The sequence below is a fragment of the Enhydra lutris genome, unplaced genomic scaffold (genome assembly GCF_002288905.1).
Source record: "Enhydra lutris kenyoni isolate GAN:26980312 unplaced genomic scaffold, ASM228890v2 scaffoldscaffold3, whole genome shotgun sequence".
Classification (NCBI taxonomy): Eukaryota; Metazoa; Chordata; class Mammalia; order Carnivora; family Mustelidae; genus Enhydra; species Enhydra lutris.
In genome coordinates this window covers 17,930,219-17,953,600 of record NW_019154087.1, presented here as the reverse complement: position 1 = coordinate 17,953,600, position 23,382 = coordinate 17,930,219, and the positions used below count along the sequence as shown (strand labels likewise).

General features: G+C 37.0%; 1 protein-coding gene across 1 annotated transcript in view; it reads left to right on the top strand.

Annotated features, from left to right (window-relative positions):
- LOC111152577 (ankyrin 2) overlaps positions 1-23,382 on the top strand; it is a 326,153-nt gene that overhangs the window by 209,462 nt on the left and 93,309 nt on the right. The window contains exons 14-18 of the mRNA XM_022511070.1: positions 3,591-3,689; positions 10,098-10,295; positions 13,868-13,966; positions 14,491-14,589; positions 19,468-19,665. Of these exons, the coding sequence (XP_022366778.1) occupies positions 3,591-3,689; positions 10,098-10,295; positions 13,868-13,966; positions 14,491-14,589; positions 19,468-19,665 (693 nt within the window). The remainder of the gene's footprint in view (positions 1-3,590; positions 3,690-10,097; positions 10,296-13,867; positions 13,967-14,490; positions 14,590-19,467; positions 19,666-23,382) is intronic.

Sequence of the window (23,382 nt, the reverse complement as noted above, 5' to 3'; positions counted from 1 at the left end):
AACATACACTAGTATATTCTATGTGATAATTTATTGAAATCCTCTAGGTTAATATTTTAGAGGAGAGAGTTTTGTAAAATCTTTTAAGAAAATCCACATGAAATGGTTGTGGGATTCTGTGGCCACTCTTAACTTGGCTCTTAACTGGCCAATTCCAAATCATTGATGGTCATGGATTTACTCCATATTCCTATGCTCCCCCTCTGGAAAAAAAAAAAGTAATATAGGCTACCTGTAGATTTTTAAATTAAAATAAATAAAATATCAACTAAAACAATAAAAATATTTATATCCTCTAGGTTCATAAAGAGTCCCAAATTTTGTAATTGCTGTATTAAACTTATCTTCTGCCTACCACTCATTATAAAGTTCATTTTGTTTTATCTTCTCATTTGTCTATTAAACATTCTTTCTCTTCTCTTCAGTCCCCTCCAATACTTGAGAGGCACTTGCTAAAATAATCCTCTTCTCAAGATCAAGATATTTCCCCGTTGTTTTTTGTTTGTTCTTTTTTTTTTTTTTTTTTTGTATTATATGTCCTTCAAGGAGTAGATACCACGTAGATAGATAGAGTTGCCAGATAAAATACAGGACTCCCAATTAAATTTGAATTTCAGATAAATGACAAATTTTTTTCGTATAAGTATGTCCTGTGCAATAGTGGAGACATATTTATGCTAAATAATTATTCATCGTTTGTCCGGAATTGAAATTTAACTGGTCATCCTGTATTTTTGTTTGCTAAATCTGGCAACCCTACATGTAGAGGAATTTAATATCTCTAGCACTGGGATGCCTGTGAACTTGTACATTCTCAGGACATGAGGATATAGCTAGCAGGATATAGCAGGTTGATTAAGAAACTGTGTGAACACTTACTGCCTGCTTGCTGTGTCAGAGTTGGTCATTTCCTGACCCCAAAGTACCCCACCCTTGGAGCCTTTGTGTGTTGCCTGAAAATCATGTTGCATTTTTGAATGCAATGCTGTCTGTTGTGCTTTGATGCTTTCCAACTGATGCAGCCAAAGTGGAAGTCCATGTAGCTGTTGGCAAAATCTGTTTTAACAACCAAGAAGAGGGGCATGAAACTGAGTACCTGCTTTGGACGTGAGCATACCCATTCTCTTGCCAGTCTTGTTTTTGTCTCAAAATTCACTCCAAGTGTGAGATGTACCAGTAACTCAATCAGGCGCAGATATTATTATCGCAAATCCTCCCTTCTGAAAAGCTCACAAATGCACTTTAAAACCTAGAAAGCTGAACTACCAGTTGTAATACATCCATAATCCAAAGTATTCATTGACAACCATGGGAGTAGGAAACTAAGCACGTTCAGGGCTGTCTAGAGTACAATGTGAGGTCTTACAAAGTTTTCTCCTATAAAAATTGATGGACTCATGGCTAAGTTCACACTTCATATTATATTTAAAATTTCCCCCAATAATTAAAGTGAATGAGCTTAAGATAAAGAAAACAAGGGTATTGAGTAAGGTGAGTTGCCCAAAATCAAGAAATGGAAATTACTAAAATAACCTTTATATATAGCTTATATCATTATAATATAGCTTTCATTTTTTATTTATAGTTATATATAAAAAAGGGTAATATAAAAGGGTAAGAACAACTTATAATGAAAATCAGTTACCCCAAAGTCATTAAATAATTTTGAACAGAACCATTGCTTTTAATCAGAGAGACGTATATGTATGTATATACAGATATATATATATATAACTTTTCTTTGACTATAATGTTTAACACTTTAGGTTTTATATCTAATTCACTGATTTCAAATGTATAAATAGCATAAGAATAACTCATTCTAAGTATATAATAAGGATATTGGAAATATAAAAACTAATATTGGAAGTATTATAAACATTTTACACTCTGAAACCACTTATTGATAAAGTTTGGCTTGTAAACTAAACATATGAATCTCTCATTAACTCATGATGCCTCTTTGACTTAACTTCTTATAAAGAAATTTATTTTTGTCTTTATTTCTAGTAAAATTTAATAAAATTGCTATACTTTTATAAGACTTAAAGTAAGAATGTGAGGGCGTTTTGTTGTTGAGTAGTTAGACCTTACCTTCATCTGTTTAGAGACAGATTTTAAGTGATATAGAAAACAAGTTAGAAATCATGGTTGTCCAAAGAGGAAAAAATCTTGCCATATACCCAAAGTTTGAAGACAAATATTGCTATTCCAATAATGTGATTTTATAAACCAACACACTCCAGATACATTTACTTTCCAAAAGTCAAAACATGTCACCATTATACAAGGCCATTAGAGGATAAATGAATTATCAACAAAAAAGAAAAAATATTAGAGTAGACATCCAGTTTGATGCTTTCAAAATCAAATCATTTGAAATGAATTTTTCACAACTTCATAAGGAATGGGTCTCAGATACCAGGAAAAAAATGAACTGTGAGCTATGTACCAAACTCAAGTTGTGCAAGGAATCAGAAGAATCTATTTACTGGAATTAGTCAAAAGTATCCAATTACCACAAACAACTTCAAGATCAATTTGGCTTATTTGGAATGGTTTACTTGGTTGAAATCGGCTTTATTTTCTAGAATGGTTGTGGTGACTAGAAGTAATCATTTCTGTTCCAATGTCTTGTTTTTTTTTATAACCATAAAATTGTTTGGAAGAATGAACCCCTGGCTTCTTCAGAACTACATGGGGTTTTTAAATATGTTGATTAAAACAAAAACAAAAACCTTCTCTCTTATAGGCAGTAATTAACAGGCTTCTCAATGACAAAATTTCTTTCATCTAATCATCATCCTCCATGCTACAGCTTAAGCTGCCATTTCCTGGTCAGTGTGCCGTATCTTGTTGGGGCACGAAGATATTTGAGGAATGACCTGATGCCCAGTGCTGCCCACCTCAACAAATGACAGTGTTAACAGATGCTTTACTCATCTCTTGGTAGTTCTCTCAAATAACTGTCTATAATTGAATATGCTCATTAATAATAGAGGGACATCCTGGGCAAATCAAATTCCTTCTGTAAGCAGTCATTGTGTAGCCTTATAACACAAAGATAAATCCAACGTGGAATAGTTTATTTCAGAAGTAAATTTTGAATTCTGAATAGGAGTGACTTACATATGGTACAAATGACGTGATTTTTTTTTGCACTGTGTTGACATGGTCTTTAAGGAGTTTCTGCTTAAAATGGGATCAAGTTGTAATCACGTAGTCAAATATGACGATGACAGATTTTAGGTTTGAAGGATAAAAGACAACTTCATATCACCTGAAGCAGTTTAAGTTATGCCAGATTGACTATGAAGTTAAACTTCAGGGTATACTGGATGTCTGGGTAAGTTCCTCGTTTGTCACGGACTGAAAAAAAATGAAATAAACATTTGTTTTATCCTTATGAAGATGGAGAAGATACAAAACTGTATTTTTCCAGACTAAATAATTATGAAATAATTATGCCTTTTCATAGATTTCCTAAACCTTTGGATCGATTGCTGAGTCTCACAAAAAGGCACATTTTTATCCTTTACCATACAAGCAGTGGGTTTACTTATGACTTAATGATCTTTGTTTCCTGGCAGCGTGGGGAGACTGCATTGCACATGGCAGCCCGGGCAGGACAGGTTGAAGTGGTCCGATGCCTACTGAGAAATGGTGCCCTTGTCGATGCCAGAGCCAGGGTAGGTGCCGGTGCTCGGGCTTCCCTCTTATTGTGTGCATGAGTTCCATCTTTAAGAGAGAATGCTATTCTCCATTTCCTTGATTTAGAAATGCCATTGATTGTAAATGAAAGCATCATTTCAATAGTTTTTCAGGCAGAAAAGGAAATAGTATTGTAAATATTCATAATAAAATGCACCCCAATTTCAGAAACATTAACATTTGAAAAAAATACATAATTTAGTATCTAAAAATTGTGGCATTGACTAACCTAGTAATTTTTTAACCTATGAAAATATTTTTACATATATTCTTTCTTTACATGAATTTTTAAAATATGACCTATACTATAGAGATACTATGAGTATTAAAATTGATTTCATACTATAAGGTCAATCGAATTTCCAGACATTACTTACTAGTTACTTAAAAACAAATTACATTCAAAGTTTTAATGTACCTTTACCTGTTTAGTTTCTTCCTTTCTATAATGAGCTCTACTTTTCTTCTTACTCTGATTTTATGTAGTTAAGACATTCTGCTCTTCCGCTATTCCAAAATAGAAGAATTCTGGCCCTAGAGATTACTAGGAGATTACTAGTCAGATTCTCTTGTTTCTAACTGACTTCTTATTCCTTTACAGGTTGATTTTTCCTTCCCTTTTTTTTTTTTTAATTCACTTTCCAATTGCTTTTTTCACCTTCTTCCTCTACACTGAATATACTAGCAATTTTTATTAATATACTATCTTCAATTTCCTTCCCACATCATTCCATTACCTTCTGCACTAGCATCTTTGGGATTCTCAAAGAGTATCTGAAGTCTTTCTCTCCTTCAATATTTGATGTACCTGGGCTAGAACTCACTTCAACTTGAATTGTGCCATCATGATTCCCTTTTGGAAATGGTATTGTATTGGAATGAAAGCATCTGGTTAGAGTCCCATACATTGTCATTTCAGGCAAGTCATTGTGTTTCTAGGTCTTTATCATTAAAATATAGAGGTTGGGCTTAGACACCTTGAAACTCCTTTCCAGACTTTCTTAACATTCTCTGAATTTATGATTTTTTTAAACTATTTTTTTTAAAGATTTTATTTATTATTTATTTGACAGAGAGAGAGAGAGAGAGATCACAAGTAGGCAGAGGGACAGGCAGAGAGAGGGGGAAGCAGGCTCCCAGCCGAGCAGAGAGCCCGATGTGGGGCTTGATCCCAGGACCATGAGATCATGACCTGAGCCGAAGGCAGAGGCTTAACCCACTGAGCCACCCAGGCGCCCCAAATTTATGAATTTTTTAATAGCATTTTTCCACAGACCTTCATGAAAAATCCAGTGAAACATGGGCAGCCTTGACATTAATCTTGTCCTTTCGGATTTTATCTGCCTTTTTATCCAATGTGTGAGTAGTGTAATTTATGTTCTTTGGTAATTATCATCAGTATTTTATGTTATTTATTTAGAGCTTTGTTGTTCAAACCATATTCTTCCAAGCTGTGGCATTTTTATTGTTTCTCCATGACCCCAAGACTATTTTTAAGAGCAGTTTTAGGTTCATAGCAAATTGTGAGGAAGTTACAGAGACCTCCCATATATGCTCTGATCCCACAGGTGCATAGGCTCCTGCATTACCAGCTTTCCCCACTAGAATGGTACATTGTTATAATTGATGAACACACATTGTCACATAATAATCCCCCAACGTCCATAGTATATATTAGGGTTTACTCTTGGTGTTGCACATTCTGCAGGTTTGGACAAATATATAATGACATGTATCCATCCTTATCATGCAGACTAGTTTTATTGCCCTAAAAAACTTATGTGCTCTGCCTACTCTCATTTCCTTCGAGGTTACCTGACATTCAGCTAATTAAAAGGAAAAAAAATGTACTCTGAGTATCATGAACTTCACTATTTTATGAACTCTAAAAAAAATCAATGTATTCTGAGTATCACGAACTTCACTAATTTTATCAGAAATTGTGATAATATTTCTGGTACATGTTTGTAATCCATATTTAATAATAAAAGGGTTTCCTCTTTACCTTTCAAAATAAAACAGCTTCATATTTGTCTATATTCAAATTTTAATTTATTTTTAATGGAAATTTGCTTATTTTCATGTGTCTTTGTCAATTTTTTTTGTTATCAATTTAACCCGTTATTGCCTTATGCTTTTCTAGATACCATCTGAAACCCCTTCCTCCAAACTACTGGTTACAGACTCTTTACTTTGAAATATTGTAACATTTATTCATTTAAAAAAATTTTTTTTACACACACATTCCATCAATTCTATTGTTCTGGTGTGTCTTTTGTTTTTGATTTTTTGTTTTAAGAGAGAGTACATGTGAGTGGGGAGGGACAGAGGGAGAAGGAGAGAGAGAATCTTAAGCAGGGTCCGTATGGGGCTCAGTCTCACCACCCTGAGATCATGACCTGAGCCAAAATCAAGAATCGGACACTTGACTGACTGAGCCACCTAGGCGCCCCCAATTCTATCATTTTACTTTTCTTTTGATGGTCTACATATGTAAATAAACATTTTTAACTTTTTATTCCTCCTTATTTAAATATTAAATGTCAGGATCCTCTGTTTTTCAGCTCTACCACCTATCCTAAGTTGCAGCTAAAATTCTTCCTTATAGCATCGTTCTGATTGCCGATGGGAGAAACTACCATAGTGTGGTAGAGCCATGCTACTAAAGGGTCATTATGTGTATGACATCACCTGGGGATCTCGTTAAAATATGGAATGAACTCAGTAGGTTGGGGTGAAGCCCCAAATCTGCATTTCTAAAAACTCACAGGCGATGTTCCCCATCCTGGAATTATACTGTGCAGCAAGAAGCTAAGGTTTTCCTTTTCACATGTTCTATTTTAAGTTATACTTTCACCATGAGTTTCTAATTTTTTAGACCTTTAGATTTCCCTGGAAATCTTTGATTTAGTTAACATTTGTACAGTGATGTATACTTCATGAAGCATTTTAATACGAATTATCTTAGCACAGAGCAACCATGTATTGTAGGGTGGCTTAGGGTCCCAAAATCCAAAATTGTGCTGCCTTTCCTGAGGTCGTGGGGTTAGAAAGTGTAAGAAAAGGGTTCCTCCTTGATTCTGTATCTTTCTCCTAGCTTTTTTCTGCAGATATCATTATCTCGTTTTGGGCTGTAAAGAGAGCCCTTATTTCTCCTATCTAAACAAACAACAGGATTCTAATTAACCACATTTACCACCTGCGCTGAACACTATGGTGGGTATATAGTATCAAGCCTGGGCTCCAGGCCCATTCATGTGGTCCATTCATAATTGGAGTGAGATGATTGGCAGCCCCTCCAGAGCCACATGTAGTGGGGGGTACCCTCTTTCCCCAAAGGAGGGAGGGCTCTTCCCAGAAAAAGGGTGTAGGGGGTATTGAACAGAAAAATGAAACTCTATCTCTTCTGTTTTACCTTCTGGTTTCCCAGCAAGCATACCCATATACATGCACTTCTGAAACTCTCTCTTTCTCTTAACCTACTGCATTGCTCTATAATTCACTCCCTCCCAAAGGGGAGATAGTCAGCAGTTATACTCAGTCACTACACTCAACTCCAAGGGCAAGATCTCTCAATAATCTGTATTCTCCTTAATCAGGTTTAGAAATAATATCTCATGGTTGTGTAATCATTTTTCATATAATGAAAGAAAAATCATTTACTACAACAATGTCTCTCATTTAAAAGTGCGAGCTGCATCCTCTTCTAAATCAAGACCATAAGGCGATTTTGCTGGACAGACTAAGAGAACAGGGACTGCAGTGGCGTTAAGTTCATTGGTCAGTCAGTGTTTGCCCCCAGACCTTGCTCTCACAAAGGTACTTCCTTGTCCAGGATCCTCTATGGATATGACTGAGAGAACTACTGGGGTCCACCCATTGGGGACCTCTCTTACTTGAGGAGCCCATGTGCTGTTGGCACAATATGGAGGGCTGGCATTTGCTTTAGGGATTAAGCAATCACAGGGCCCTGAGGCTTAAACTCACTTGAAACTTAATTCACTCTATTACTTCAGTTAGCTGCCAGTCAATTTGGTTCCTGAGAATCCTGTTAGCTAGAAATGAATAGCAGAAATTTTATCAAATATTTCAACTTTGTCTAAGCTATTGCTATTTCTGTCTTTTGGTAAAGGAGTTGGGGCTCAGCAGGTCTTCCTAATTTTGGAAGACTGTAGCTTGTGGGAGTAAGGCAGAGCTCATCCCTTCCTGGTCCAGGCTGTATCACAGTCAATAACACTTTATTTTGAGGGAATTATTGATCCTTACATATGGAAGAGCCTAGAGGATCAAGCTAACCCTCCCTTTTTAAAGTCCTTTCCATGAATATTATTTTCTGCACTTTTCCAATTCTTTGCCTTGGCTTGCATTTACTTTACTTTGGAGCAGCAAATGCAACTTTTGCAGTTCAACTGGGAACTAATTACTCAAACCTTAAAAGGTCTTATATCTTTAGTTACCAGTGGAAAGACTTTCTAACCAAACTTGTTTGTTCTTCCCTTTTTTATTCTCAGATAGGACTATACTAAAAGTTGAAGAAAGTAGACAAGACAGTTTATTTGTTTAAAAAATTAAAAACAAAACCAAACAAGATCAAGTGCCTAAATGCTCTGGGGTCTGAGAATCAAGGGACAAGAGTTGATAATTTAACCAAATAGTTGGCTGCTGCCAGCTCTGGATGAAGGTGTCCTCATTGTCCCAGCTCTCCAACTCACTCATCAAGAAAACCTTTTAGATTATGTCATTTGCAATACCCACCTCTATCAAATTGTATTAGGCAGAGGTGCAAGAAGGGAAACCCAGAAGCAAGAGATGTTCATGATAGCTATTAGGTTCTTTGGTTCTTTTATTGTTGTTTTGTTCTCTATTTATCTTTGTAATTTAATTTCCCCCATTTGTCTATTTTCTTCTTTGTTGTGTTTCAGAAAACAGTTGTATCTTCTAAAGTGCTTTCTGTCTCCTTTCCTATTGAGAGTCACCCCATTCTGTTAGTTTTCTCAGTGGCCAACTTACTGTGTCTATTTCTGTAGGATGTATAGGCCAATGAGTGTCTTTGGAATCCAATGCCTGAATTCAAGTCTTGTTTTAATAGCCTGGTGACCTTGAACAATCCTGGAGAACCACTTTAATTCCTCTTAATCTCTGTTTTGCAGAAAATGGTCAAATAATACATTTTTGGCCTTCATTTCTGGTCTTCTGTAAGAATAGGATCAAGTATGCATGGTACATGAAGGAAGGTTATAAATTGCATTTTCAAAAAAGATTCCAATTCTATTACTAAAACACTTCTATTATTGTTATTTATTATTTACTTCTCACAACCTGAAATTCATACAATGCTATTTCATCTCCTTCTGTGGCTCCCTCTGAATACTTTTTTTTCTTATACTTTAAGACACAACATTTATTTAAAAGCTCTCCTCCACTCTATTATATCTTTTTTTCCATTCATTCTTAGTTTAGGAAGCTGACCCAGCTCTTCTTTCCTCGCTTTGATTATGACATGCCCTTGAACACATTGTAAAGACATACCTTTTTTTCAACACTAAGGTTATGCTCAATTTTCTTTTTTCATAAAAGAATGGTTTGGCTTAGTTCTCTTAACATTGAAATGAAAATATTTTCCTGACTACACATTAGAGTCAGGTGATTTCTTGAGCCTCCTCCAACATATCTTCCCTATTCCTTGTACCAGCTATGTCCTCTCCGTGTTTCTAAATGAAAAGCCACGTGGCAAATACTTAACCCCATTTGCTTCTTGTTGGAGTTCCATTTCATCTTGAAGTTCTGGATGCAAGTCCCTGAACCATCTGCACTGTTTCCTGGAACAACATTAAAAAAAAATCAGATTGTAATATCTTCTTTATCTGCAGTCTTTCCTTGAAGAAAATGACCAGCATTTCTATCCTTGGCTTTGTTTGAGTGGAGTAAGAACAGTTTTCCCAGAATTCCTCATTCTTTTTCTCTTTATATGGTTCCCAGAATAAATACTGTCTCTTAGTGAAAGCTTTTGGATGAGAATCTAGGTCTTAGTCCTTCTGGACTAGATTTCTTTCTTATTCAGAACCACAAATTGGTGTATATTTAAGCGTAAATGAGGGCTGAAGCTTTAATGATTTGAGTAACATGTTGGTGTGCTCAGGAAATAATGACCAAGTTTATGGAAGTTCATACTACTAAAAAAAAAATCTAAGAAAGATTTTTGTGACCAGACAGGTTACCTCCATAACCAAATGTAAAATAAATCATGGTCAGAGTAGTAATCATTTCCTTTTGGATAGCAGTTCCTAGAGATCCCAAGAAGACATCAGGAAACATCTGAGTGGAATATGTTCTCGGTGAAGTCTGGCTTGTTCGGGCACTAATGTTTTACTTGACTTGAGTTGTAGGAGGAACAGACACCTTTGCACATTGCCTCTCGCCTGGGTAAGACAGAAATTGTCCAGCTGCTTCTACAACATATGGCTCATCCAGATGCAGCCACGACAAATGGGTACACGCCCTTGCACATCTCTGCCAGGGAAGGCCAGGTAGATGTGGCATCGGTCCTCCTGGAAGCAGGAGCAGCCCACTCCTTAGCTACCAAGGTAAGAGGATGGCTCCCTGACAACATGGACTAAGGGGGATCCTGAGTCAGGGTTCCTCTGTTCTACTATATACAGTATCAAGAAGGGTAGGTCTTCTTTAGGCCTCTGGCTTACTTCTTTCTATTTGAATATTTTAGATTCATTTTCTAAATTATCAAAGGGGTTTGTGAAATTCCATATCATAGCTTCAACAAAGAGTGCTAGAGTCCATCCTTCTAAGTACTATTGTTTCTAATACAGGTATCTAGTGCTTTAACTAAGATTATTTCCATAGAGCAAGGGCTACTTCTCTTCTCTTTCCATTAGAAAATCTATAATGTATTCCTTTTTTTTTTTTAAGATTTTATTTATTTAACAGATCACAAGTAGGCAGAGAAGCAGGCAGAGGGAGAGGAGGAAGCAGGCTCCCTGCTGACAGAGAGCCCTATGTGTGGCTTGATCCCAGGACCCTAAGATCATGACCTGAGCCGAAGGCAGAGGCCTAACCCCCTGAGCCATCGAGGTGATCCTATAATGTATTCCAAAGAGAAAAAAAATAGAAGGTTCCCAAACACATTGAACTAGTAAGGAAGGAAATTGCATTAAGTTAGCAATACTATATTTGCTAAGAGTTTTAGTACTATCTAGAAGTTCACCTTACTTGGTTCTGCATTTTTCCAACTCTGGTATCAGCTGTCATTCCCATTCTGCTCTCTAGTATTTGTCAGCTATATTCTTGCCTGGGTATTAACAGCGTCTAATAGAGCTGGGCTGGAAAAGCACTTTATCAGTTGTATATTCTCTGTACACACCAGCCTGAATTTTATTTATTCAAAGTTTCATCCTAGGGCAGAATAATGTTTTTTTCCCCACTTGATACATTCTATTTGAAATTCACTATTTGGATGCAACTTAGAATAAAACATGAACACCCTCAGCTAATCAGAGCAGAAGAAATTGGACAGGTACAGAAGAGTATAAAAATGAGACAAGTTTAAAGCTCACAACAAGTGTAGTGTTTGTGAGGCAAAATAATTCCCATAAATACGACAGTGATTCATACTATTTAAAAGACATTTTCAATTTGCTCGTAACAAATAGGCACAAGGACTACATCTAAGGGAGAAGTATGAACTCAAGTACTGTTGTGGCATCTCTCCTCCTAGAAATAGGAGCAGCCCACTAGCCATTATGACTTGATCTGGTTGCTTGTGGCTATAAAATATGTTTTATTGTAAAAAAATTGACCATTGTTCAAATGCTGAACTCTGAAGAGTTGAAAGGATTTTAAAAGTCATTTAAAGAAAAAGTCAGAAACTAGGCAACAAACAAAATAGTGATAACAACAACCCAAGAGAGACTGGGTGATCGTCTCATCAGATGAAGGTGACAAATAAATTCAGATATGTAAAATACAGGAATAGAGAGTGAAGCATAGTACCTTGCAAAGATTTTTAGGATTTAAAAATACATCTAAAGCAATAGTAAAGTGTGGTGGTTAAATGGAAGGAACTATTAAACTGAGCAGTTCAGCAGTGGAACTCACTGGGGTTCTGATGAAGAGTTGACTCATCATCATTAAAGCTATTTGAGTGTTTCTAAATATCAGAGGGTAAATGAAATCCTGATGAGATTAACACAGGGGAAGAAGGAAGATGTGTGACTCAAGAGATGCTTTCCAACCCCTATTTTGTGATTCTACAGTAAAGATTCTATGTAGTTTTGACTAATAATAGGTTCCAAATTTATAAAGGGGCTGGATCACTATTCCGGCAGGACTTTAAGGACAGGCACTTCTTTTTCTTCCTTGTCATGTGTTTTGTTTTTTTTTTTTCTCAAAGAATTCCACTTCATCCCAGTCATTGTGTACACTGAGCAGAGGGAGAACATTAACAATAAATGTTGGCTGAAATGGACTAAGGCAAGGGGAGGAAATACTTCCTATAGTTGTCCCACAGTTGGAGAAAGTAAAAGAATTGCTCTCCTCCAAGGACTGATTAGTACCAAATGTTCAAAAAAAGGCAAAAAGAAAAACAACATCTTAATTAAACATAATTCATGTGGTGACACTGTGAAAGGGCAATATTGTTTCTTGGGAGAAATTCTATATTGTGATGAGGGCTTCAGTGGTCCTAAGGATAAGCCATACCTTAGGCCACCTACGGCAGGCACATTTGCTTGGTGTGTTTTACAGGCCCCGGTCAGCATTAGAACTCTCCCACACTCACTTTAGTGCCAGAAGAGCATGTGGTTAGACTGTCTGGCCAAGAGGATGGGTTTGAGATCATGGTGTAGGAACCGTGCCATCCTTGAGATCTGAGTCCAGGGACTTGGCTGCTTTTGTAACACCCTGCTAATGACAGAGAAGGACATTAGGTTAGGCACACAAGACGTTGAATCTGTACACATAAACATGGGTAACAGAGCATTCTTTTAAAAAAGCTTTCCACTGTGGTGTGTTTAAAAGTCTGACATTAATCAGCTCAACATTTTGCCAGAAGTAGAGTGTATTGGTCTTTTATACAGTGTGGGCCTTCTGGGAAAGGGGATAACAGGATAGGAGGTGCTTTTTATTTATTATTTATTTTAAAAAATTATTTATTTATTTATTTGACAGAGGGAGAGAGATCACAAGTAGACAGACAGGCAGGTGGGGGGCAGGGAGTGGGCGGGAAGCAGGCTCCCCGCTGAGGTGAGAGGCCAATGTGGGGCTGGATCCCAGGACCCTGAGATCATGACCTGGGCCGAAGGCAGAGGCTCAACCCACCAAGCCACCCAGGCGCCCCGGAGGTGCTTTTTAGCAGTGAGCATCTTTTTGTCTGTCGACCATTTATCTTGCTATTTCTGCAGAAAATGCAAATCAACTGAATCACAATAATATATATTTTTATATATTTTTTTACCATGGCTGCTGAAATATCCTAAAATTTAAAGGAAGAAATTTGGAACGCAGGTATGATTAGAAAGGATAGGAAACGAAGGATTGGAGAGAGCAGCTATTGTCTCGATCCTATTAGTTTTAGAGGCAGGAAAAAGATAAGCCTTCCCCACCCTGACCCCCAATCACTAATCAGAGCCATTTTAGGGACACTAATGGCTCTTTAAAATCTGAAACATATAGGGGCGCCTGGGTGGCTCAGTGGGTTAAAGCCTCTGCCTTCGCTCAGGTCATGATCCCAGGGTCTTGGGATTGAGCCCCGCCTGGAGCCCTGCATGGGGCTCTCAGCTCAGTGGGGAGCCTGCTTCCTCCTCTCCTTGGCTTCCTCTCTGCCTACTTGTGATCTCTGTCTGTCAAAAAAAAAAAAAAAAAAAAAAACTTAAAATCTGAAACATATAAAGGCAAATTTCAATTTGCAAGCCCTTACAATAAAATTTGTTTTGTTCAATCTATCAAGTCAAACACTCACATGCTAAATTTCCTTCTTCTAGTCCTTGTTTATGGCTAACAGATTTAATGCTTCTAGCATTTTTTTCCTCAAATAGAGACTCAACATAATTTGCTTAGTATGTTAACAAATTTAAAAAAAAAAAGGATTTTGTTAGGAGTCACAAAATTAAATATTACATTTTACTTTTGTTCTTTGAATTTTCAGAAGGGTTTTACTCCCCTACATGTAGCAGCGAAGTATGGAAGCCTGGATGTGGCAAAACTTCTCTTGCAACGCAGAGCTGCCGCAGATTCTGCAGGGAAGGTAAAGGATTTTACTAGTACGTGACAGTTACACTTACATTGGAAGATTCGGAGATCTGTACTTCAAGATACTTTTCTCACTCTTCTGAAAGGACAATGAAGGCAACCGATGAAACAATGTCAAATAGACACGAGGGGGTATCTGTCTGTGACCTGTCCACATCCACGCTAATTTAGAAGGCATTTAGATGTGTGTCTCCGATGTATGTTCTTGTCACAACAGGGCCCAGAACATCTCTGAATTTAGAAGAATCCTTGCAATGTTAATGTAGTAATTCTTGCATAGCATTTCAGACTTTTTTTATGGGGGATATCCAGCTAACCTGTGCCAACTTACACTCCACCAAACATTTTCAGTTTTAGCTAAGTTTCTAATATGAAAATCATTAGTATTGATTTGATTTTTTTATTGACCATATTAATTAATTAACATGGACTTCATCTGTGCCAGTTTCCATGCATTTGGTAGCTTCAGGGCAGCTCACGCTAATTTATTAATGCTGAATTTAAACACACCCTTTACAGAATGGCCTTACCCCGCTCCATGTTGCTGCTCATTATGACAACCAGAAGGTGGCACTGCTGTTACTGGAGAAGGGTGCTTCCCCTCATGCCACAGCCAAGGTGAGGACCGCAGAGAGGGATTTACAGAGATAGGGTGGAACTGTAATCTGACTGCACATGAGAACTGTTTTTTGTTTTTGGTTTTGTTTTGTTTTGTTTTTAATTCCAATATAGTTAACGTACAGTTTTATATTCTTTTCAGGTATACAATATAGTGATTCAACACTTCCATACATTACCCATGGCTGGTCATGACAAAGTGCCCTTCTAATCCCCATACCTTTTTCAACCACCCTACCCCCACCCCCACTCGCCACCCTCCCACCCCTTCCATTACCATCAGCTTGTTCTCTATAGTTAAGAGTTTGTTTCTTTGTCTCTCTCTCTCTCTTTTCTGTTGCTCGTTTGTTTTATTTCTTAAATTCCACATATGAGTGAAGTCGTAGGGCATTTGTCTTTCTCTGACTGACTGATTCCACTTAGCGTTATACTCTCTAGCTCCTTCCAGGTCCTTGCAGGGAATTGCTCTTTAAACACGCGGTATTGTATAACTGCAAATACTCCTAGTGATAGTAGCTTTTGGTATTGACTATTTTTTAAAAATTTCTACTGATTACTTCCACAAAGCCTTTGAAGATTTTTTTAAAAGTCAGCATAGATCAAGGGGATATGCCTATGAACAAGTAGAGATGACTCTTATTGCCAAGACTCAGTGTCTTAGAGACTAAAGTTTTGAATTTTGAGAAATGAAGCATAGTAAAGTCAGTATAGGTTTTCTCTTTTCCCCTATAACCAGAATATTATGCTATAACATAGCTTTTTTTTTTTTTTTGCTTATTCCTTTAGACTGCAGTTTTTTTCATTGTGATATATGAAAGAATCTTTGTTTCTTTTTCTCTAACATTTCATCCATGTTAACTATAATATATATCCTTTTAAGTTCCTAGGCTAGGAATTCCTTCTTGATGTCTCTGTACCACCAGTTTCTGAGACAGTGCTGACTAAGACTTGTACTTATGGACAGGGCATTTCTCACCATTTGAGTTGCCCCTTCGTTACGCTGAAAATATACATGAATCTCATATAATACACAAAGTAATTATTATATCTTTCATTAATTCACTCAGCAAACATATATTGAAAACATACCAGGGTTTACTGAAAAAGTACTGTGTTGGGAAAATACTCATGCTGTGTTCGGTAGCATAATAAAACAGCACAACTACCATTTCTTTGCCAAATACTCTGTCTACCACTTTGCATGCAATATCTCACTTAATCTCATGATAATGCTGTGAGATTGGTATCATAATAATTTCTGTTTTGTGGATAAAGAAGAGAGATTTGAGTAGGTTAATTTGTTTATCCAAACTCATATGACTGATACCTGATAGAGCTAAGATATGACCTCAAGCAGTTTGACTTTAGAACCATTACTCTTTTTTTTTTTAAGTTGGGGTTCGAACTCACAACCCTGAGATCAAGAGTTACATGTTCTTTTGACTGACTCAGCCAGGTGCCCCTAGAACCAGCATTCTTAACCATTAGGTTCACTGTGTCCCAAAGTAGTGGAGAGAGAATTATTCTACTTCGATTATATAAGTATGTATATATGTACTCACATGTCTATTTAAATTATACATATACACATATAATAAAATGGGATATTCTATATAAACAGTATATTCTGTATAATACCACGTATTTTGTATATAAGTATATATAAAATATTATAAATATGCATAACTTATACCCACATATACATCTACATACATACATTTATACATATACGTATCCATGCATATTTTATTGGTACAGATATACACTAACAATAAAATATTTAAACTATCAAAAGAGGAGTGCAAATATTTATAATTATGCATATCATTCTTATTCCTTTATACCCTTCTCTCAGTAGGCTCATCAGTTATCATTTATTTGATGTCTTTCTTCCTACTAGGTGATAAACTACTTGAGGACAGTAATCATGTCATATTCATCTACATATCCCTGAATTATCTCATACAGTATTACGGATTCTCAATAAATTTAAGTGAAAGAATGAAGACCAGGCAACTATTTCAATGGAATAAAAATACCTACTCCCTTAACATGCCAGTACTTTTTTCATTAACTCTCTAAGCTGGCCATTGTCAGCATCAATACGAAAGATTTCATCAATACCCAACAACACTTTATTTGAATTCTTACTACATACAAAGAAAGGATTGTAGTAAAACTTTGTTCTCCTTCCACAAGGGATTTTCAATCTACTTGGGAGAGAAGTCCTAAATTATAAAGTAATCTGTGTGGTTTTCCCAAAAAGACAAATATAGCCCTGATCTCTAGCCTGTACAGTGTATGGTCCTTACTCTTATGTACACACATAGAGTCCACAAGACCAGGTAGAGCAATTCTCTCCTCCAGCGTCCATAGTACAGTGGTGCTCAGGAGGCTCTTCTAGTATCTTCCACTCATCTGCCCCAGCCTGTTGATGAGCATGAGTCCTTCGGTTCTGGGGCCACTCCAAGAGGCTTTCAGTTGGTTGTAAACCCACCCCCATCTCCACTTTTTTTTTTTTTAAAGATTTTATTTATTTATTTGACAGAGATCACAAGTAGGCAGAGAGCAGGCATAGAGAGAGAAGGAAGCAGGCTCCCCGCTGAGTGGAGAGCCCGATGCGGGGCTCGATCCCAGGACCCTGGGATCATGATCTGAGCCGAAGGCAGAGGCCCAACGCACTGAGCCACCCAGGCGCCCCCCATCTCCACTTTTTAAAAAAAAGATTTTAGTTAGTTATTTGAGATAGATAGCAAGAGAGAGCAAGCACACAAGCAGGGAGCAGGTGCAGAAGGAGAAGGAGAAGCAGACTCCCCACTGAGCAGGGAGCCCAATATGGGGGCTAGATCCCAGAACCCCAGGATCATGATCGGAGCCAAAGGTAGATGCTTAACCGACTGAGCCATCAGGCGCCCCTCCCAACCCCCATCTCCACTTTCAACTCTCTATTCACTGCAACTGCTGCCCCAGCCACAGATAAAATCCCTTGGACTCTAGAACCTATTTGCTTCTTTCTACCAGAGCCCAGAAGCTTTTCTTAGTTTTCATTGGATTTTTTGTTTATTTGGTTCTAAAAACTTGTACTCTGTGTGGAGTAGGAGGGCTGTAGATCTCATAGATCAAGTATCTGCTGGGCAGTCAGTCTCTTATATTGCCAAAATGGACACACTTTTTAATGATCTCTTATGTTGTTTTGATAAAACCTCCTGTCCTCCTCCACGTAAGTCTCTGACTTTCTAACCTTGGTAGATTTACTCTGATAATTCACCTAACTTTGGTAGAGCCCACATGTAGGAATGGGGGACATTTGGACTGATGAAAACACACTGTAGCAGAAAAACAAAAAAAACAAAAACAAAAACAAAAACCCAAATGCTAAACTTACAGGGTCCACAAAAATTTACATATTCTTTAATAGAGCCCATGGTCCAAGTGTAGTGTTTTAGAACATCTGGAGCATCTGGGACCTATGACCAGACCATGAATAGTCTTCCAAGGAGAGCTGCCAAATTTCCTTAGCACCTTTAAGAGAAATATCATTTATCTGAACTGAAAGATGCTTATTTTTGCTTGGAGGAATGGGGGCAGAGTAGATAGATAAGACTAGATCATTGAGGATCAAGATTTGATGATGGCGTATAAAGACATTTAAATTCTCAAAACTCCTTTTAATTTTTGGTATCCTTTGCAGTTAGATTTCAGGAAATAACATAACCTAAAATTACCTCTTATGATAGATTCACAAGAAGCAATCGATCATTATGCCGACTTTACCTTCATTATATCACAGTTCGTGGCAAGGCCACTGTTTTTAATTTCTATTACACGTTTTTCATGAAAAATTCTACCAGACTTGAAAAAGGAAAGGAAAGGAAACAAGATAGCTTCCAGACTAACATTTGTTCTAGAGGTCTATTTGCTTGTTATTTGTTTTAACTAAGTATAGGGTTTAAAGTTTGGCTCTTGTAAGCCGAGTATGAATTCCTCTGGTCCTCTCCACAAACTGCCACATAAAACCAGTAGCCTCATATTTCTACTTTTGAGCCTATAGAGACAAGTGGAAGATCTAGGATTTTGATTGATAGGATTTTGATTGGATTGATTGATAGGATTAATATAAGCCAATTTTGTTGCTTACTTTAATTTTCCACCAGAATGCAACCACTTAAAGACAGGGATTGTGTCTTACCCACCTTGGTATCCCCATACCTAGAACACTGCCTGGTACATGCTCCCAACTTACTAAATAGCTATCAAATTAATAAAAAGTACAATATGCACAGACGCATAATAGCAGGAGTGTTATAACAAGATCACAGAAAGAATTCCATTTTATTCTATACTACTAAAGCTGTATCTGAAGTATAGCATTCAGTCCTAGTCACACAATTCGAGAGCACTATTGACAAATGAGAATCAGTCTAGAACAGGTCATCCTTAATGGAGAGGTCTAGTAGCAATGGGGCTTTATCAGGAATAGTTGAAGGACTGGGGAAGTTTAACCTGGAAAAGAAGACTAAAAGGAGATATGAAAACCAGCTCCAGGAATTTGAAGGACAGTCATGTAGGACAGGAGCCTGGCTTGTTCTTTTGTTGCTCTGCAGGAAAGAACCAAAATTGTAAGAAGGAGATGTTAAGCTTTGGGGCTTTTGTGTCTATACATGTCTTACAGTAGAATGTGTGTCTTGTGATATTGGTTGTAAAGATTTGGGTGTTGTGGGATGGGAGCTTGTAATGGGAAAGAATTTGGATTTACTATAAACTTACTTTTTAACTTTTCTATTGATTAGAGATTCTTATTTCCATTGGAGATATATAGTAGGACAGGTGTTAAGCTTATGATGTATATTTGTGGTTTTGGGGTTTTTTTTTCCCTAGAATGGCTATACTCCTTTACATATTGCTGCCAAGAAGAATCAGATGCAGATAGCTTCCACACTCCTGAACTATGGAGCAGAGACTAACATTGTAACAAAACAAGGAGTAACCCCACTCCACCTGGCCTCACAGGAGGGGCACACGGATATGGTCACGTTACTTCTGGATAAGGGAGCCAATATCCACATGTCAACCAAGGTACTGTTTTTGCCTTTCATTTTAGCCAAGAATCTTTCAGATGAATATAAACAGAAACCAATCAAAGACAACTTGGAGCAAAAAGAAGGGATGTATTAGAAGGAAACAGAGATTACTTATGGAATTCAAGGACAGTAACAGTTGAGGCTTATGAGGAAAAAAAAATCACACAGAAGCAAGAAGCAGACTCAGCCTATCTGGTGGCATTTTTGAATCTTGACTTTTTCCTTGCAAGTCAGTTTCATTTACCTCTCTCTGCAGATCTACTTTCTCTGTTTCTCTGTGTGTGTGTGACCAAAGAGGTGACCCTGTAGCTCCCAAGAGTTAATATCACTGTAGTTTAAGCAGTCAGTCCAGATTTGCCATGGTACCTGCTGGTCTTAATTCCAAATTTTAGACAGAGGAAGGGAAAGTGAGAGAGAGATACAGAGAGAGAGAGAGAGGTAACAGTTCATCTGGTCTCTGGCCCAAACAACTGATTCTAAGCTGTTGGTCCGTGGCCACTACCCAAGCATTCTCTAGCTGGGCTGAGCATCAGAGGCACCTGGGGGGCAGGGGAAGGGAGCATGAAGGAAACTCAGTAAAATAAAGATTTCTGAGCCAACTTTAGCTTAGTTTGGGTGGTTATGGTGGCGGTGGCCAGAGAATCAGTGTTTTTAATAAAGAACCTCAGTCATTTCAGTCTTTATGGGCAGGCATTTGAACTATAATAGAGTCAGAGTCAGGAATATAAGGGGAAAAGACATTATTCAAATATGGAAATATTTGGATTTTTTACGAGTATATGTCTGTCTATACATCTCTGTCTTTCTCTACATATGTATCTGTAGCTCTGCCTACCTACCTATCTATTTAATGTGTATCTGTCTTATACTTACATATACTCCACTGGAGTCAGCTTCTGAGAAACTAAAATTGAAGCCTATATTTTTAAGTTAGCTCATCATTTTCATCTCTTAATACTTTTTATAACACGAGGTATGGGTTTAGTGAAACTTAGGTTTATTAGGGTTTTCCACAAATACACAGTACTGTGTTTTCTACATTTCACTGTTGAGCTAATTAGTGCTTTTGGAAACTCAGTTGTAAATTGGTCTTCATAATGTTATCAATAGGTTATATAGCATTATTTCCTTTAGAAATAGTTATGAAAAAGGTTGTCTTGAATGCCTCTAGAGTCCTATTCTGTGTCTTTATCACTCAAAAATATTCCAGTAAATCCCTTGCCATTATATACTTCTTTGTTCTCTATCAAAAGTCCTCACAGATCCTTTTTTTTAAAGCGTAGTGAGAGCTAATTAAAAAGTTATTCCCCAAAAGATATCTGCATTTTAACAGAAATGAACATCCTGAAGCCTTGTGGTGAAATTCAGTGTCTCAGCTGTTATGAAAGTCTGGGGCATGGATTTTTCTTGTGGGCATTGAAATCACGCCATTCAGAAGACATTTCCCCTATTGGGGATATTCTCACTATGAGACCAATTGTAGAATACTTCACTTAGCATCAGTATATGAAAGGGACAGACAATGTTTATTGTCCATTAAAAACAAATCTTCATTTGAAAATAAACACCAGATATCCATAAACAAATCAAGGAAGATTTTGAGTAGAATGAAGTTCTAGATATTTCATGAAACTGATCATGCGATGCTTCTGGTAGTGCTGTTTTTAATTCATTTTAAGAAGTGCTATTTTTAATATATATTCATATCTGGAATCATTTAACTATGTCCTCCCTGATGGTATTCTTCTAAACATACTACTTCCTTTGAGAGGGTTTTAGCAGTCAATCAGCAAATATTTAATGAATATTTTTGACTTATGTACTCCTCAGTGAAGAAATATATTCAATTGTGGACCACAAAGTAATTATGTTATCTTTATAACAATGATTTCAATATTAGATTTGGGGTGCTGTCCTAAAAAGAGGTGTGATGTATTTGTCACTAGAGTAAATCACGATGTAATAATAAAAACCAGTTATAGAGTCCTCTAGTGCATCTTAGGAAATAAATTCCTTCTTTTGAAAAGAACTCCTTCAACAACTTCTATTTTCTTGATTAGAAAAGTGTTCATAATTTGCTTTAGGTATGGAAATTTACCATAAATTGTAGAGAATTTTCATATTGGCTGTTAATCTGTAATCTTATATTGTAGAAAACAGCACATATATTTGACATGCCATTAAAAATGTCTTTGAGATATTTGATGATCATGTCCTTTAATAAGCACTTCAATAACATTTTTAAAAGACCAGTTGTCTCCATAAAGAGAAATATTTTAATGTTTACTATTTTCATATGGAGAAAATCAGAACGAGGAAGAATCTTCTGTTTTGCCCCAATATTCATATTGTTTATACTTTAGGGCTAGATAGTATTTGTTTAGAAGTGAGGACATTTTAATATAGAAGGGCATATCTTCAATCTTATTCTGATGGTTTATGAAACTCAAAGCTGAGCTCAGCCGGAACTGTAAGAATTAAAAAGCCCCAAGCCCTCAAACAAACAAACAAACAAACACAGCCTTCTCTCAAGTTGGAGAATGTTTTTCCCTCTGTACATATCACTTATGTTTTGTTTTTTTTTTAAAGATTTTATTTATTTATTTGACAGAGAGAGATCACAAGCAGGCAGAGAGGCAGGTAGAGAGAGAGGAGGAAGCAGGCTCCCTGCTGAGCACAGAGCCCAATGCGGGGCTCGATCCCAGGACCCTGAGATCATGACCTGAGCCGAAGGCAGCGGCTTAACCCACTGAGCCACCCAGGCGCCCCTCACTTATGTTTTTTAAAGATCAGAGGACTTGTCCATTTCTAGGAGTACATCCTGGCTAGAGATCATGGATTTTGAAGAACCTGGCTGACTGTGGAAAGGCAGATCTGCGAAGCCACAGTCAGGGGGTCTGGGAGAATCTAATTAGACATGAATTGGGAGAGCAGGGGAAGGGAGAGTTGCCAGCTCAGAGCATAAGTGAGCTAACTCAGTGTCCAGCGGCAGGAATAATGAATATACTAGGTATTTGAGCAGTAGCAGAGGAAGAGAAAATAGGGTATGAATATACTGTTAGCTAGGATATAGGGCAGAAACATTTGTTCACTGATATATTCAAATATGTAGAATATTTCCTGGCATATGAAAGGTACTCAGAAAACACCTGTTAAAAACACAAATGATTTAGGTTTTAAAGATTCTCTCTCAATTTCAGTTTTGTGTGCTGGAAGTTAAGTGCACACGTAGTGAGGCTGCTAGATTGTGGCACTGACTGGAGAAAACACTCTTTCCCTCTCCTTCCTCCATGCTTCCATCTTGTATTAGTTCTTAACTGTATTTGAATTGCATATAAAATTAATCAGGATATTTACTGGATGTATAAATGCCAAACATTATACATAAAACTGGCCAGTTTATGGTGCTATCTATAAATGATGGGGTTACTTTTTATTTAGCAGTTAGAGGAACCTCCGAAATAGTATACTATTGAGTACTGGAGAAAACTGTTCTGAACTCATTTCCTATAACTCTCTACATTTTTTTACCTTGATATGATATTTTATTGATGAAAATATAGAATCCATCAATCCTCTATGATTAAAAAGTAGAAGCAGTAGCTGGTTGATTAATTATTTAAGGGAATAAATAGATTCAGCAGGAGGCACAGATGGATTTGAAATGAATGTTGTTTGGAAGTTTATTAGCTGAGTTATTTTAAAGTGTCAC